The sequence below is a fragment of the Aythya marila genome (genome assembly GCF_965140915.1).
Source record: "Aythya marila genome assembly, chromosome: 32".
NCBI lineage: Eukaryota > Metazoa > Chordata > Aves > Anseriformes > Anatidae > Aythya > Aythya marila.
This window is the reverse complement of record NC_139073.1, coordinates 741,718-758,135: the sequence shown is the minus strand read 5'-3', so window position 1 is coordinate 758,135 and position 16,418 is coordinate 741,718. Positions and strand designations below refer to the sequence as shown.

Below are 16,418 nucleotides of genomic sequence, written 5' to 3'. Positions count from 1 at the left end.
CACGGGCATCAGTAGGCACCCAAGGGTGCCATCGACACCTCCTGGGTGTCCTCAAGGAACTCCTAGCTGCCTTGTGCATCCACGGGCACCTGGAGCCTGCACAGCTCCGCTGGGCACCCATGGGTGCCACAGGCATCAGTAGGCACCCAAGAAGGGTGCCATCAGCACCTCCTGGGTGCCCTCAAGGAACCCCCGGCTGTCTTGAGCACCCATGGGTGCCCTGCTCACCCTCAGGACCTCCCCGCACCCCTCAGGCACCCCGGGCACCCCCAGCTCCTCTCCCCTCACCCCCTTCCCACGACGGGCACCCATGGGTGCCACAGCCACTAGGGGGGCACCCTCCCACCCCTCCCACCCCCCCCCAGCACCCAAGGGCTCCCCACTCACCGCGGAAGCCGGGGGGGCAGAGGCAGATGTAGCTCAGGGTGCCGTCGTGCAGGGTGCTCTGGCACAGGCCCCCATGGGTGCAGGGCGAGGGCACGCAGGGGTCCCGCAGCTGGCACCGCTCCCCCAGCGCCCCCGGACGGCACCTGCGGCACCGCACCCATGGGACCCCTGCCGGGCCCACCACGGGACCCCCCACCCCCCTCACCGGCACCCACGGGACCCCTGGGGGGTGCATGGGACCACCCGGGGCACTCACACCCCCAATGGGACCCCCCAGGGCACCCATGGGACTCTCCCACTCCCTATAGGGCCCCCCTCTGCACCCATGGGACCCTCACACCCCCTATGAGACCCCCCCAGAACACCCATGGGACCCTCACACTGCCTTTGGGACCCCCACATCCACCCCCCCCAGCACCCTTAGGACACCCATGGACCCTCACATCCCCCATGGGACCCCCCCAGGGCACCCATGGGACCCTCACACCCCCTATGGGACCATCCCCAGGGCACCCATGGTACCCTCACATTGCCTTAGGGACCCCACAACACCCCCCAGCACCTTTAGGACCCCCATGGGACCCTCACACCCCCTATTTGACCCCCCCAGAACACCCATGGGACCCTCACCACCTGTATGGGACCCCCCCCCGGGCACCCATGGGACTCTCCCACCCCCTATGGGACCCCCCCAGGACACCCATGGACCCTCACATTGCCTATGGGACCCCCATGGCATCCCCCCAGCACCCTTAGGACCCCCATAGGACCCTCACGTTGCCTATGGACCCCCCCAGGGCACCCATGGGACCCCCACACCCCCAATTGTACCCCCCCCTCTGGCACCCATGCCCCCCCCCCCTCGGGACCTTCACATCCCCAGCACCCACAGGACCCCCACAGGACCCATGGGACCACCCCCAGGACATGGGGGAGCGGGCGCAGGGTGCCGGGGTGGGGGGGGCACCCTGGGAACGTGCCCCCGGGCAGCTCCCACGTCCCCCCCCCATCCTGTCCCCCCCCCCCCCCCAAAAACCTTGCCCGGGCAGGCAGCGCCCTGCCCGCACCCGGCCCCGCGGGCAGCGTTGGGTGTGGGGGGGGGGGACATGGAGAGGGGGGGGGACCCACACCCGGCCGGCGGCGTTGGGTGCTGGGGGGGGGCTCTGGGGGGGGGGTGTTATGGGTTGGGGGGGGGCACAGGGATCCTATGGGGCACCCCATGGGCAGGGCAATGGAGGGGGGGGCACGGAGCTGGTGGGGGGGCACCCATTTTGGGGAGGGGGTGGCACAGATTTTTTTTTTGGGGGGGGTCACGCATTTATTTTTTTTTTTGGGGGGGGGGGGCACTCACAGGAAGGCGGTGCGGCCGTTGGGGTGCAGCACGCATTGCCCCCGTTCTCGCAGGGGTTCGTCCCCTCCGGGCATGGCAGCACTGGATGGGGGGGGGGGGTCAGCCCCATAACCCCCCCCTCCCCATATAGCCCCCCCCCCCATGTAGCCCCCTGCCCCATAAAATCCCAGCACCCCAAACAGCCCCCCCCAAAGCGGCCCCACAGATCCTTCCTTGCCCCGTGCCCCCCAGCCCCATTCCTTCCCCCCCCCCCCCATCCAAATGAGCCCCCCCCCCGGGGGTTAGGAAATGGGGGGGGGGGGGGGGGCAGCGGGTGCCTCTGTCCCCACCCTGACCCCACCAGCACCCTGGGGTGCCCCCTTGGGGAGTGGGGGGGGGGTGAAGAGGGGGAGGGGTGGGCTGAGCGTGGCTGCACTGCATGCACACGGTGCACACGCACTGCACACGCACTGCACACACACGGTGCACACGCACTGCACACGCACTGCACACACACGGTGCACACTCACTGCATGCACGTTGCACACACACTGCATGTAGATGGCATGCACACTGCACCCGCACTGCGTGCACATTGCACACACGGTGCACGGACATCGCGTGCACACTGCAGGCACTTTGCACGTGTGCTACACACAGATTGCACGGACATTGCACACTCACTGCATGCTCACTGCACGGACACTGCATGCACATTGCATGCTCACCATGCATAGATTGCACGCTCACTGCATGCACGTTGCACACTCACTGCCTGCCCACCGCACGCTCACTGCACACACGTGTACACACACTGCATGCAGTTTGCACGCTCACTGCACGCATGTTGCACACTCACTGCCTGCACACCACATGCTCATTGCACACACGTTGTACACGCATTGCATGCAGATTGCACGCTCACTGCATGCACATTGTACATGCACCGCATGCAAATTGCACGCTCACTGCACGCACGTTGCACACTCACTGCCTGCACGTTGTACACACACTGAACACATGTTGCACACTCACTGCCTGCACACCACATGCTCCCTTCTTGCACACTGCATGCTCACTGCACGCACGTTGCACGCTCACTGCACGCACGTTGCACGCTCACTGCACACGCGCGTTGCACGCTCACTGCCCCCGTGCACAGCGCCAGCTGCAGCACACTGCACACCCACTGCACCCCTGCACTGCACGCAGCTTACACGCGCGTGTGCGCTGCACCCCTGCATGCGCGCACTGCCCAGGGGCACCGCACCCCAAAATCACTGTTCCCCCCCCCCAAATCGCTGCCCTCCTCCCCCAAATCGCCGCCCAACCCCCAAACCCGGCTCCCCCCAACCCCCCCGAATGCATCTGAAGCCCGGGACCCCTCCCCATCACCGCGCCCCCCCCCCCAAACCCCCTTCCCCCTCAAATCGCTGCGCCCCCCCCCCTCAAACCCCAGCTCTCCCCCCCCCGGTCACTGCACGTCCCCCCCCCCCCCCCAAATCACTGCCCCGTTCCCACGCTCCGCCCCCCCCCCGGCCCGGCCCCGCGTTCCCACGGTCCCGCTGCGCCCCCCCCGCTCCCCCCCCCCACCGCGTTCCCACGGTCCCGGTTCCCCCCTCCCTCCCCCCTCAGTCCCGGTCCGGTTCCCCCCCCCCCCCCAACAATCCCGCGCCCCCTCCCCCGCCCCGGTGCCCCCAGCCCCGCCCCTCCCCCTCCGTTCCCACGGTCCCGGCCGGGCCCCCCCCGCGCGGTCCCGAGGCCCGGGACTGGCCCCCCCCGCTTCTCCCCCCCCCCCAATTAACCCGGTGGGTCGGGTCTCTCCGGTGCCCCCCCCCAGCTCCTACCCCGGCCTCTCTCCAAACTTTTCCGCGCCGCCCGCGGAAACTTTTCACCACCCCCCCCCCCAAATCCCCCCCTCGGGTCCAACCGGGCCGATCCGGGCCGATCCGGGCCGATCCGGGCCAGCTCCGTGTCCCCCCCCCCCCCCCCTTCCCTCTTTTGTCCCGGTCGGCCCGATCCTTTCGGTGGCGGAGCAGCAAAAGGGGGCTTCCCACACCCCCCCCCCCCCCCTCCGCTTTTTGGCCCGGTTCGGCCCGGTTTGACCCCGTTTCACCCCGTTTGTCCCAGTTTGACCCCGTTCGGCCCAGTTCGGCCCGGTTCGGCTCGATGCGGTGGGTCCCGGAGCCTCCCCCGCCGCTCCCCCCCACCCCCCCTTGGCACGCTTCAGCCCGGTTCGGCCCCGCTCCGCTCCCCCCCTCTCCACCCCCCCCCCCTCCGCCCCCTACCCTTTTTAGCCCGGTTCGGCCCCGTTCAGCCCGGTTCGGCCCCGCTCACCTGCGGCCGCCCCGAGGTGCAGCAGCAGCAGCAGCACCAGGCTCGGGGGCCCCCCCGGAGCCCGGCCCATGGCGCCCCCCCCCCGTTACCGAGCCATGGAGGGAGGGGGCCCGCTTGGGCCCGGTTCGGCTCGGCTCGGCCCGGTCCCGTTCCGCGGCTCCGCGCCGGCCCCGGGAAACTTCGCAGCGGCTCCCGCCCCCCCCCCCGCCCCCCCTTTCCCAAAATAAGCCCCGCCCCCCCGGGGAGGAGCCACACGGGGTCTTTTTTTTTTTTTTTTTTTTTTTTTTTGGGGTGGGGGGGGGGCGAAACCGTGCGGGGCTGACCCGGGACAAAACCGGGCCCGACCCCCCCCGCCAACCCCGAAAAAAAAAAACCCGCCCCCCCCCAACCATTGGGTCCCCCACCCCCACAAGGCGGGGATTGGGATTGGGAGGGGGAGGGGTGGTGAAAAGTGGGGGGGGGCTGGTGGGGGAGGGGGTGCGGGAGGGGTGGGGGAGGGGCATGCAGCTGTTCCCCCCCCCATCGCCCCCCCCCCCGCCCTGATGTTTGCAGCAGCTGCAGGGCCCGGGGCCAGCGAGGGGCCCCGAGAGGGGGGCGCAGGATGGGCACGGAGCCCCCCCCCTCACCTCAAGGGACCCCCCACCCCTAAGGGGCCCTCTCCCACCAAGGGACCCCCTCCCACCATGGGGTATCCCCCCCCCCGCAGGGAGACCCCCCCCCATCCCAAACCCCTAATGGGACACCCCCCCACAGCGGGGAACCCCCCCCCCCCCCGGTAATGAGAATTCCCCCCCCGCCATGGGACACCCCCCCCGTAATGAGAATCACCCCCCCAAGTGGTCACCCCCCCGCCAACGTTGTCCCCCCCCGAAATTCATTTTTTGCCCCAAAAGCTGCCCGGGCACATTCCAGCGCGGGGCCAGGCTGGCATTGTCACCCAGGGGTGCCATTGTCACGGGGGGGGGGGGGGCACCTGGCACCCCTGGGTGGGGGCTGGCGCTGCCACCCGCGGCTGGCATCGGCCCCTGGGGCTGGCATTGGCACCCATGGGTGCTGCGGGTGCCAGGAGGGCGCAGCGTGGGTGCAGCGTGGGGTCCCCATGTGTGCCCCCCCCCCCCCCCCCAAGCAGCCCCCAGCCACTGGCGTCACCGCACTTTTATTTAGGGCACTTGGGGACAGAAGGCACCAGATGTAGGGGTCCCCATCCAGATGTGGGGGTCCCCACCAGGATGTCAAGGTACCCATCCAGACACTGGGGTCCCCATGAGGACCCTAAGGCCCCCATCCAGATATTGGGGTCCCCACCCAGCCGCTGGGTCCCCATGAAGACCCCGGTGTCCCCACGCAGATGCTGGGGTCACCACCCAGACACTGGGGTCCCTTATCCAAATGTTGGGGTCACCACCCAGACATCGGTGTCCCCACAAGGACCCCAGTACCCCCACCCAGACCTCCCCCATACCCCCACGGGCAGCACCCAGCTCCTCTCTCCCACCGGAGGAGCACCCTAGGGTGCCATCCCCGGGGCCGGGGTGCACGCGGGGCGCAGCGGGGGGGTCCCCGCTCACTCCGTCCCCCGCAGAAAGTCCCAGAGGAGGCGGTTGACGGTGTCGGGCTGGTCCTCGGGCAACCAGTGGCCGGCGTTGGGGACGAGGTGCAGGCGGGCGGTGGGTGCCATGCGGTGGCGCAGGCAGGGCGCGAGGCGGGCGTCCAGGAAGGCGTCGTGGGCGCCCCAAAGCAGCAGCACCGGGCAGGGCGGGTGCTCGCGGGGCACCGGGGCGTCCCTGTGGGGTGATGGGGTGTGATGGGGTTAGGGAAGGGGAGAGGTGAGGCTGGGGGTGACCGGGGGGGGGGATGGGGGAGTGGGACGGTGGGAGCACCCGAAATGGGAGGATCCTGATGGGGGCACCCAAAATGGGAGCACCCAAAATGGAAGGATCCCAGTGGGAGCACCTTGATGGGAGCACCCAAAATGGGAAGATCCCAATGGAAGCACCTTGATGGGAGCACCCGAAATGGGAGGATCCCGATGGGAGCACCTGGATGGGAGCACCCAAAATGGGAGCACTCAGAATGGGAGCATCCCAATGGGAGCACCCAAAATGGGGCGATCCCAATGGAAGCATCTTGACAGGAGCACCCAAAATGGGAGGATCCTGATGGGAGCACTTCAATGGGAGCACCCAAAACAGGAGCATCCAGACCAGGAGAACCCCAAATGGGAGCACCCAAAATGGGAACACCCAAAAGGGGAGCACCCAGAATGGGGTCACCTAGAAGGGGGGCATCCAGATGAGGAGCATCCCAAGGGGAGCACCCAAAACGGGAGCACCCAGACCAGCAGAACCCAAAGGAAGAGCCCTCAAAGAAAGAGCACTCAAAAAAAAAAAACAAACCAAACAACTCCCAAAAAAAAGAGCACCCAAAGAGGAACGACCCGAGCCAGCAGCACCCCAAAGTGAGAGCGCCCCGGGGGGCTGCCACCTACCCGAACATGTTGCGGTAGTAGTTGATGGGGGGCGTGAGCCCCCCGGGCTGTGAGAGGCTGTAGAGGTAGGCTTCAAGCTCAGGCTCCGTCAGCCGCCGCGCTGGGTTCTGGATGCCCGTCCGAGGCCCCGTCAGGGTGGTCTTCAGGAGCTGCGGGGCCACCAGAGGGGTCTGGATGCGGCCCCCAGCCCCAAATTGGGGAGAGGGGACCCCCCACTCCCCACCCTCGGCTTTGTTCCCGGTCCTCAAGGGGGGGGACGGGGTGGGGATGGGGACCCACCTCGAAGTCAGCCATGGAGAGGAGCAGCTCGGGCAGCAGGGGCAGCTGGAAGAGGAAGATGTAGCTGGAGCGGAGCAGCTGCGATGGGTGCCAGGCGCTGAACCCTGCGGTGCCGGGAGAGGAGAGGAGAGGAGCAGCGGCGTCAGCGGCACGGGGCGGGGAACGACGTCTGGGGGCAGGGCTGCGGGGGGGGCACCCAAGGGTATGGCCATAGGAGAAGGCACCCAAGGGCATGGCAATGGGAGGTGGCACCCAATGGTCCACAGGAGGTGGCACCCAATGGTGTGGCCACAGGAGATGGCACCCAATGGCATGGCCATGGGAGGTGGCACCCAATGGTTTGGTCACAGGAGGTGGCACCCAATGGCACAGCAATGGGTGGTGGCACCCAAGGGCATGGCAATAGGAGGTGGCACCCAATGGTTTGGCCACAGGAGATGATGGCACCCAATGGCGTGGCCATAGGAGATGGCACCCAACAGCATGCCAATGGGAGGTGGCACCCAAGGGCATGGCCATGGGAGATGGCACCCAACGGCACAGCAGTGCAAGGTGGCACACAATAACATGGCCATAGGAGGTGGCACTTAGTGACGTGGCCACAGGAGATGGCACCCAACGGCACAGCTCTCACGGCACAGCCATACGGTGGCACCCAAGGGCCCACCACGGCCACCAGAAGTGCCACCCACTGTCCCGAGCCAGCTGCCACCCCTTACTGGCGAAGACGGCGCGGTGACTCGCGTCGATGATCACCAACTTCTCCACCAGGTCGGGGTGGCCGGCAGCCAGCTCCCAGGCCAAGACGCCGCCCCAGTCGTGCCCCACCAGGATGCACTTGGGGTGCCCGGCGGTGGCACCCGCGTGGCCCTCGGGTGTCCCCAGCACCTCGATGACCTCGCGGACGTCCTCGAGGAGGACCTCGGGCCGGTAGCTCTCCTTGCCCGGTGGCTTCTCGGATGCTCCGCAGCCCCGCAGGTCCAGGGCCACCACCCGGTACCGGGTGCTGAACTCCAGCAGCTGGTGACGCCAGCAGAACCTGGGGGGGGGGACACAGTCACCCCCCACGCCGGGTGTCACCTCTCTCCCCCCCCCCAAGTCCCCGTCACCCACCAGTTTTGGGGGAAGCCGTGCAGCAGCAGCATCAAGGGGGCCGTGGGGGGCCCCGGGCGACGTAGTGGAGCCGCAGCCCTGAATTCTGGGGGGAGAAGGTGGGGGGGTCAATGGGGGAGCCCCCATCCCAAAAGTTGGGCCTCTCCCAGCACCCTTAAGACCCACCCCCAGGAACCCCAAACCCCCCAAGACCCCTCACCAGGGCCCTTCTCGGGACCACCAAGACAACCTCAGGCCCCCCCCAGAACTCCTCCAGGGCCCCTCCTGAGACCCCAAAGACCCCCTCAGCCCCCCCAGAACCCCTCCAAGGCCCCTCCCAGCACCCTCAAGACCCCCCCCCATGATTCCCAACCCCCCCCCCCAAATCCCCTTCAGGGCCCCTCCCAGCACCCTCAAGACCCCCCCAGGAACCCCAAACCCCCCCAGAACCCCTCCAGGGCCCCTCCCAACCCCTTCAAGACCCCCCCAGGAACCCCAAACCCCCCAAGACCCCACTCCAGAACCCCTCAAGACCCCCGATCCCCCCCCCCCAACCTTGAGCCGCAGGTGCCCGTGCTCCCCGTAGGTGCCATCCACCAGCCCCGGGGGGGGCTCTGTCCGCACCCGCCACCGCAGGGCCCTCCGGGGCCCCCGCCGCAGGAGCACCCCCAGACCCCAGAGCCCGTAGACGACCCCGGCCGCCACCACAGCCGCCGCCACCGCCAGCCGGGCCACCAAGCGCTGCAGGGCCAGCAGCGCCCGCGTGGGTGCCAGCAGCGCCGTGCAGAGGGACAGGAGCATGGCAGGGCCGATGTCACCACCGCTGTCACCTAGGGCAGGGAGTGGCACCTGTGGGGGTGGACCGGTAGCAGGGGGGATTTGTCACCTGGGTGGGGTTGTCACATCCGGTCCCCAGGTGGCTTTGGCACCCAGGGAGGCCCCGCAGTCAGGTGTCCCCATCCCCGGGTGGCCCTTGTCACACCAGGGTGTCCCCACAGCCAGGTGTCCCCCATCCCCGGGTGGCCCTTGTCACACCGGGGTGTCCCAGCACCAGGGTGTCCCCGTGCCTGGGGGTGGCTTTGTCCCTACAGCGGCCCTGTCCCCAACGTGTCCCATCCAGGGTGGCCCCGTCCCCAGGATGTCCTCACACCAGGGTGGCTCCACATCCCCAGGGTGTCCCTGTCCCAAGGTGGCCTTGTCACTACGGTGTCCCCAGGCCAAGGGTGGCCTTGTCACTGGGGTGTCCCCATCCCCAGGTGGCCCTGTCCCCAGGTTGTCCCACCCCGGGGTGTCCCTGTCACCAGGGTGTCCCATCCCAGGGTGGCCTTGTCACTGGTGTGTCCCCATGCCAGGGGGGGTTTTGTCACCACCATGTCCCAGCCCTTGTCCCCACATCCCAAGCTGGGCTGTCCCCGGGTGTCCCCCCCCTTGGTGTTCCCCCCCCGGGGTTTCCCCACCTGGGGTGTCCCCGGGTCCCCCCCCCATGGGTGTCTCCCCCCCCGGGCTGTCCCCCCCCCTTGGTGTCCCCCTCCTGGGGCGTCCCCACCTGGGGTGTCCCCGGGTGTCCCCCCCTTGGTGTCCCCGCCCCTTGGTGTCCCCTCCCCCAGGGTTGTCCCCCCCTCGGGGTGTCCCCACCTGGGGTGTCCCCCCCCAGTGGGTGTCTCCCCCCCCCGGGTGTCCCCCCTCCTTGGTGTCCCCACCTGGGTGTCCCCTCTCGGGGTGTCCCCGCGGTGTCACCTCGCCGGGCTCGCCCCTGCCCCCAGGGCGGCCCCCCGGCCCCGTGCTGTCGTTGTCGCGGGGCTGTCGCGACACCAGGGGGATCGGTGGGGGGTGGGGGGGGGTCGGGGAGCCCCGTCCCGACCTTCTCGCGCCACCTCCGCCCGCCCGAGCTCGGCCGCGCCCGGCCCCGCCCCCCCCGGCTGCTGATTGGCCCCCGCCGAGCGCGGGGGAGGACGGGGGCGGGGCTTCGGGGAAGGCAGCCAATAGGAGCGCGGGGGGAAGGGAGGGGGGCGGGGGCAGAGGTCACGTGGGGGAGGGGCGGGGGAGGGGCGGGGGAGGGGCGGGGGAGGGGAGGGGGGAGGGGGACACGGGGCGGGGGGGGACACAATGGGACAGGGACAGAATGGGACGGGGGGGACAATGGGACACGAGGACAATGGGACAGGGACATGGGGGGGCAATGGGGGATGGGGACAGGGGGCAGGGGGATGGGGGGACAGCGGACATGGGGGCAATGGGACACGGGGGCAGGGGGACACTGGGACGAGGGGACATGGGGACATGGGGATTGGGGGACAGGGAAATGGGGGCAGGGGGACACTGGGAGATGGGGACAGGGGGATGGGGACATGGGGGCAATGGGACATGGGGACAGGGACATGGGGACACTGGGAGATGGGGACAGGAGGACACAGCAACACGGGGGTGGGGGCCATGGGGACACGGTGACACCGGGACGTGGGGACATTGGGCCACGGGGACATGGCTGGGGGACACAGAGCCACTGGGATGCGGGGACAGGGGGACACGGCCAGGGGACAGAGGGACATGGGGACAATGGGGCAGGGGGACATGGGGACAGGGGGACAAGGGGATGGGGACATGGGGATGGAGGGACAGGGGGACGGGGACATGGGGACAGGGGGACATGGGGACAGCTCCTGCTGCGCCCATGGGAGGGGCCCCATTGGGCAGGGGTGGGCGCAGGGACCCCGGGTGTGGGCACAGCCCCTGCAGCTTTTTACCCATTTTCACCCTTTTTTTCCCCAGAACGTGTGGGATTCCAAGGGACATGACAGTATGGGGGTGACACCTGCAGCTGGTGTGCGGGATCGAGGGACTAAACCCACCTTTGGTCCAAAACCGGGGAAATTCACCCCAAAACCGTGAAAATTCACTGTGAACTGGGGAAATTGACCGCAAACCTGGGGAAATAGACCTCAACAACGAGGAAATTGACCACAAAACCAGGGAAATTGACCCCAAAACCAGTGAAATTCACCCCAACAACAGGGAAATCCACCACAAAACAAGGGAATTTCACCCAAAAACGGGGAAATTCACCCCATATGTGGGGAAAATCACCCTAAACTGAGGAAATCCACTCCAAAACTGGAGAAATTCACCCCCAAACGGAGAAATTAATCCAAAACCATGGAAATACACCCTAAAACTGGGGAATTTCAACCCCAAACCAAGGAGACTCACCCAAAAAATGGGGATTTTCACACAAAAACAAGTATATTCACCCCAAAATTGGGGAAATTAACCCCAAAACCGGGTAAATTCACCCCAAACCAGGGAAACTCACCCCAAAGCTGGGGAAATTCACTCCAAAACCAGCTAAATTCATCCCTAAACCGGGAAAATTCACTGCAAACCTGGCAAATTAACCCCGAACTGTGAAAAATTATCCTCAAACTTGCGAAAATCATCCCTAAACTAGGGGAATTCACCCTCAAACTGGGGAAATTAATCCAAAAAATGGGTAAATTCATGCCAAACTTGGTAAATTTAGCCCCAAACTGGGGAAATTCATGCCCAAACTGGGAAAATTCACCCCCAAACCAGGAAAATTCACCCTAGAACCGGGTAAACTCATCCACGAACTGGGTAAATTAATGCACAAACTGGGTAATTTCACCCCTAAACAGGGCAAATTAACCTAAAAATGGGTAAATTTACCCCTAAACCAGGGAAACTCACCCCCAACCACGGTAAACTCACCCCCAAGCCAGGGAAATTCACCCTAGAACCAGGCAAATTCACCCCTAAACTGGGTAAATTGACCTGAAACCAGGTAAATTTACCCCCAGACCAGGGAAATTCACCCCCAAATTGGGGAAATCCACCCCAAACCCAGAGAAATTCACCCCCAACTATGGAAAATTCACCCCAAAAGCAGGAAAATTCACCCCAAAACTATCTCGGGAGGCTCCCGGGAAGGGGTCCCACGGGGAGGGGGGGACACAGGGACGGACGGACGGACGGACGGGCGCGGGGCGTTTTAAAAAAAAAAAAGAGATGCGTTTATTCCATGATCGGTACAGACCAGATGCATATTCACTGTAGGAAATAAAACCATCGAGTTACTCCAGAGCTCGCCCAATACTGACGCGCCAGGATTGTACTGTATAGTGGGTATTTATGGCACATAACGTCGAACAGTTCGAAGAATAAAATTAAATCGAAGAACGCGCGCCGCCGCCCGCGGAGGGGGGGGGGAAGCCCCCAATGCCCGCGGTGGCAGCCGGTATAAAAACCTTTTTTTTTTTTTTTTTTCTCAACTTTTTCCTTTTTCTTCTTTTTTTTCCATCGCGTTTTTTATTTTTTTGTTCGTTTTAAACATCTTTTTTTTTTTTTTTTTAATGACGCTTTAAAAAAAAAAAATAATAATAACAAACCAAAAAACCAAAAGACCGCGGCTTTCTGGTTCTTACAGTTAAAAATATAGACTAAAAGTTTGAAACTGAGCAAAATAGAAGCAGTGTGTTCTTTACACCGAATTTGGTGGGGCTCACCAAAAAACCTCAAACAAATATATGCCAACTATATTCACTATACAATACAGCCACAAACACTAGTGGCAGGGTGGTGACGTCCCCCGCTGCCGCTGTTTTTTTGTTTTTTGTTTTTTTTTGTTTTTTCCCCGCTCCACCCCGCGATGCAGAGGGACGAATGACACCCGGTGAAGAGTTGGAGCAGTGCCGAATTTTCTGGAGGAAGGAAAAATTAAAAAGGGGGTGGTGGCGGCGGTGGTGGTGGTGGCAGAGTGTGTGTGTGTGGGGGGGTTTAGGAGGGGAAATAAATGAACGAAAAGACTGAAAGAATCTGACTTTGGTTGGTAGTCTAGCTCCGGTTCCCGGAGCGCCGCACGCGCGCGCTCGCCGCGGTTCCCTTTTTTCGCGAGCGGGCGCGGAGGGGGGAGGACGGCGGCACCGGGAGCGCCGGCTCACGAAGGAGAAGGGGGGAGAAAGAGAGAGAGAAAACCCCCCCCTGTACCCCCTCAACCCCGGCACTGCTCGCTCGTGGACGTTCGGCAAGTCGAGGAGGACCCTGGCGTCTAGAAAAAGGGGTGAGGAAGATGAAGTCCTGGGATATACGGCGAATACGTTTGGCATAGAGGATGTCGAGCGACGACGGGGGGCGCACGCACCCGGTGCCGGCGGCGATGCCCTGGGATGCCCCCCCCCCAACAACAGGCTTCGCGCAGAGGGGGGGGGCGGTGGTCTTCGTCGGTTTTTCGGGGAGGGGGGGGCGGATGGCGGGCTGTAAGGCAGACCCTGCTGATCCTCCGGAGGCCGCGTTGAAAGAGCCGCGACGGGCGAGCATGCAGGGGGCCGCGGGCGCGCGCGCTCCCCTCCCAGCCGCCGGTAACACTATGGAGAGTTCAAAGGTTTTTTGTTGTTGTTTTGTTTTTTTTTTTTTTTTTTTTTGCCGGGGGGGTGGGGGTGGTTGGTGTTTCGAAAGAGTCAGGAGGAGGAAAACGAGGCGCTATTAGAAAAGGTTCTCTTCGAATATTGCCAACAAGTCGCTCTGGAAATTCATGTCGATAGTAGCTGCCATCTGCGGGGAGAGGAGGAAGGGGGCGTTAAGGGGGTGCCAAGGACATCATGGTGGCATTGGGGGCATCAAGGTGGCACCAAGGGAGTCAAGGTGGCATTAGGGGCATCGGGGTGGCATTGGGGGCATCAAGGACATCATGGTGGCATTAAGGGCATCAGGGTGGCACAGGGGGCATCTGAGTGGCACCAGGGACATCAAGGTTGCACCAAGAGAGTCAAGGTGGCATTGGGGACGTCAAAGTGGCACCAAGGACGTTAAGGTAGCACTTGGGGCATCACGGTGGCACCAAGGACATCAAGGTGGCAGTAGGGGAATCAAGGTGGCATGGGGGGCATCAAGGTGGCACCAAGAGTGTCCAGGTGGCACCGGGGGCATCAAAGTGGCACCAAGAGGGTCAAGCCGGCACCAAAAAGCATCAAGGTGGCGTTTGGAGGCACCAAGGTGGTACTGGGGGGTGTCAAGGTGGCACTAGGGACATCAAAGTGGCACCAGGGGTGTCAGCGTGGCACTGGGGACATCAAGGTTGCACCCGGGATGATGCCGATGTGGCACTGGGCACATCAAGGTGGCACCTGGGGCACCAAGGTGACACCGGGGAGCGGTCTCCACGTCCCTGCGGCCGCACTCACCGCCTCCCTGCGCCTCCGCTCCTGCTCCCGCTTCCGGGCCATCTCCCTCTGCTGATCCAGCATGGACTGCGAGGACTGCGGCTGCGAGCTCTGGCCTTGGGGCGCGGAGGCTGTGGCCGGTGGCACCTGCTGCTGCTGCTGCTGCTGTTGCTGCTGCTGCTGTTGCTGCTGCTGCTGCTGTTGTTGCTGCTGCTGCTGCTGCTGCTGCTCCTGGCGCCGCCGCACCTCCTCGTGCACCCTGCGAGCCTGCTCCATGGCGTCCTCATCGTCGCGGCTCCTGCAACGCCACCAGCGGCACCCGTGAGACCCCACGCTGCGCCCGGAGCACCCCCCTTTTGCTGTCTGGGTGTGGAATACGTCCTCTCTACCCCCCCAACCCCAATCTGAATCTGGCAGCCGGGCGTGTGTATGGCGCCGCGCCAGCCTCGATGAACCCCTTGACCCAAAAATGCCGACAGGGCATCGGCAGAGCCGCCCTCACCTCATCCGCTCCTGCTCCCGCCGCAGCCGCTCCTTCTCCCTTTCCACCTGTTCTGCCTGAGCTTTCAGCGCCTTCTCCCGCTCCTCCTTCTCCCGCGCTGCCCTCTTGAACTGCTCGAAGCTGTCACTGGAGGACTTGGCCGTGGAGGACGGGGTGGTGGGGTGTTTCTGAACCAAGCTCGCCCACGAGCCCATGTTCTTGATTTTCAGGTCCTGGGGAGGGGAGGAGACGTTAGGGGGGATGAGGCTCAGCACCAGGACGAGCTGGCGGCCGCACACACCGCGCTCAACACGCAGCAAACCCCCTGTAGCAGCTGAAACCAGTAAATCCCCAGCAAAAACCAGTCTGGGCTCAAGGCTGGAGGACTGGGGGCACTGGAGTGGGGGGTGCACACAGCCTTCAGCTACCCCAAGAGTGAGAGGAAGGACCCAGCACCCTGCCAGAAGCGGGACCAGCTCCCTCTGACTGGTGGCTTCCCGCTGCATCGCCCCCACTCAGCCTCCCTCCGTTTCATTTTGGGGCGTATTTTCCAAAATCGAGGCAAAGGAACGTACCCCCCTCCCCCCAAAAGCGTGCTGAGCTCAGCCAGTACCTTTTTAGGGGCAACGGGCGTTTTTGGTTCCTGCTTCTGTCTGTCCTTGTCCTGCACTCCCGGCGGCGGCGCATTCTGCTCGGGGGGTCTAATGACGGGCCGCCCGCCCTCCATGGGCTTCATCTCCGTTCCTGCAACGCCGAGCGTCACCGTGAGCGGCCGCGCCGCGGGTCCCAGGGGCCAACCCGTGGAGGATTTCCCAGGGACCTCGCCTGCCGACCCGCCGGGGCGCCCGGACTCACTTTGCGGGATGTGCGCGGGGGGCTTGATGCTCTCCGGGTGTTTGGGAGGGTCCTGCCGCAGCGGGGGGCTGAAGGTTTCGTTTCGGATGACCGGCGAATGCATCTTCTCCTCCTTCACCACCATCGGCTGCGACTGCACGACGGAGGCGGCTCTCATCTCCTGCAGATCACGTTAGCAGATCACAAGGGTCAGGCACCGACCCCCTGCCCCTACCCCTTCGCCAGCCCCCTGCCCGTCCCCCGGGGAAGCAAACCTCCTCTCTCTCTCTCCAGCAATCCGCCCTTGGGGGGGTGGGGGGGGGGGAAAAAGGCGACGTCTCCCGGCTGCGCCCCCCAGGTGCGGGCTCTGCCTTCCCTTTACCTGTTTTTTTGGCTGGATATTTTGCTGAGGTGGCGACTGGTGGACCAAGCCCTGGAACGACGGCATCTGTGGGGAATGCATCATGAGAGGGGAAGGGGCTTCCCTCAAGTGACCTGGAACAGTTCAGCACCACTCGGTTAGGCGGCAGCAAGGCTCCTTTCGCCAAACATCACCCCCCCGAGCGCGCCACGACCCGCGACGGGCGACCCTGACACGTCTGTGGGCCACCACGGGGGGACCACGAGCATCCTGAGGACACCGGGGTGTCACCCGCCGGCAGAAGCGGCGCTGAGAAACCGCACGGATGATTTTTCCTGCCCCCCCCTGCGCCCGGCAGCGGAGGGGCAAGGCCGAGGCACCCGCCACCTCCAGGAGGAAGGGTGGGCAAGTCTGAAATCAGACAGCGCCGATGCGGGAAGTGGGTGTCGAGAGGGTGCTTTTGTGGAGGGCAGCGCCCTTGGGTGCCTCCGTCCCCGGTGAAGGGAGCAGGAGGCGAGCGCTCCCCTGGGGATACGACCCTGGGAAACGCTTCTGAAAGCTTTGGGGAACCTGCGCCGGGCGGCTCCGCCTCTCGTTTCGTGTAAAAGCTTGCCTTTTTGGCAACAGCTCAGCAAAAAGAAGGAGCCGCCGCCACT

The 16,418-nt window shown here is 64.8% G+C and overlaps 2 protein-coding genes and 1 long non-coding RNA gene across 8 annotated transcripts in view; all 3 read right to left on the bottom strand.

Moving 5' to 3' along the window:
* Positions 1 to 392: 392 nt before the first annotated feature.
* On the bottom strand, positions 393 to 4,212 carry LOC309889100. Its single transcript, XR_014319191.1, has 3 exons — positions 4,055 to 4,212; positions 1,739 to 1,819; positions 393 to 530 (listed from the first exon to the last, which is right to left on the bottom strand). It is a non-coding gene; the product is annotated as an uncharacterized lncRNA (long non-coding RNA).
* Positions 4,213 to 5,232: 1,020 nt separating this feature from the next.
* On the bottom strand, positions 5,233 to 13,244 carry LOC309889034 (epoxide hydrolase 3-like; the record flags this gene model as incomplete). The annotated part of the gene is given in 9 exon segments (XM_082781708.1): positions 5,233 to 5,838; positions 6,543 to 6,691; positions 6,822 to 6,925; positions 7,541 to 7,860; positions 7,935 to 7,980; positions 7,983 to 8,019; positions 8,469 to 8,743; positions 9,614 to 9,877; positions 13,016 to 13,244. Coding segments are annotated over 9 exon segments (1,644 nt in total). The 3' UTR covers positions 5,233 to 5,618.
* BRD4 (bromodomain containing 4) overlaps positions 12,252 to 16,418 on the bottom strand; it is a 59,926-nt gene continuing 55,759 nt past the window's right edge. For all 6 annotated transcript variants that reach the window (XM_082781802.1, XM_082781800.1, XM_082781799.1 and 3 more), the window contains 6 exons: positions 15,784 to 15,896; positions 15,423 to 15,582; positions 15,181 to 15,311; positions 14,589 to 14,800; positions 14,108 to 14,384; positions 12,252 to 13,478 (listed from right to left, as the gene is read on the bottom strand). In XM_082781802.1, the coding sequence (XP_082637928.1) occupies positions 13,410 to 13,478; positions 14,108 to 14,384; positions 14,589 to 14,800; positions 15,181 to 15,311; positions 15,423 to 15,582; positions 15,784 to 15,896 (962 nt within the window). In that variant the 3' untranslated portion in view covers positions 12,252 to 13,409. The remainder of the gene's footprint in view (positions 13,479 to 14,107; positions 14,385 to 14,588; positions 14,801 to 15,180; positions 15,312 to 15,422; positions 15,583 to 15,783; positions 15,897 to 16,418) is intronic.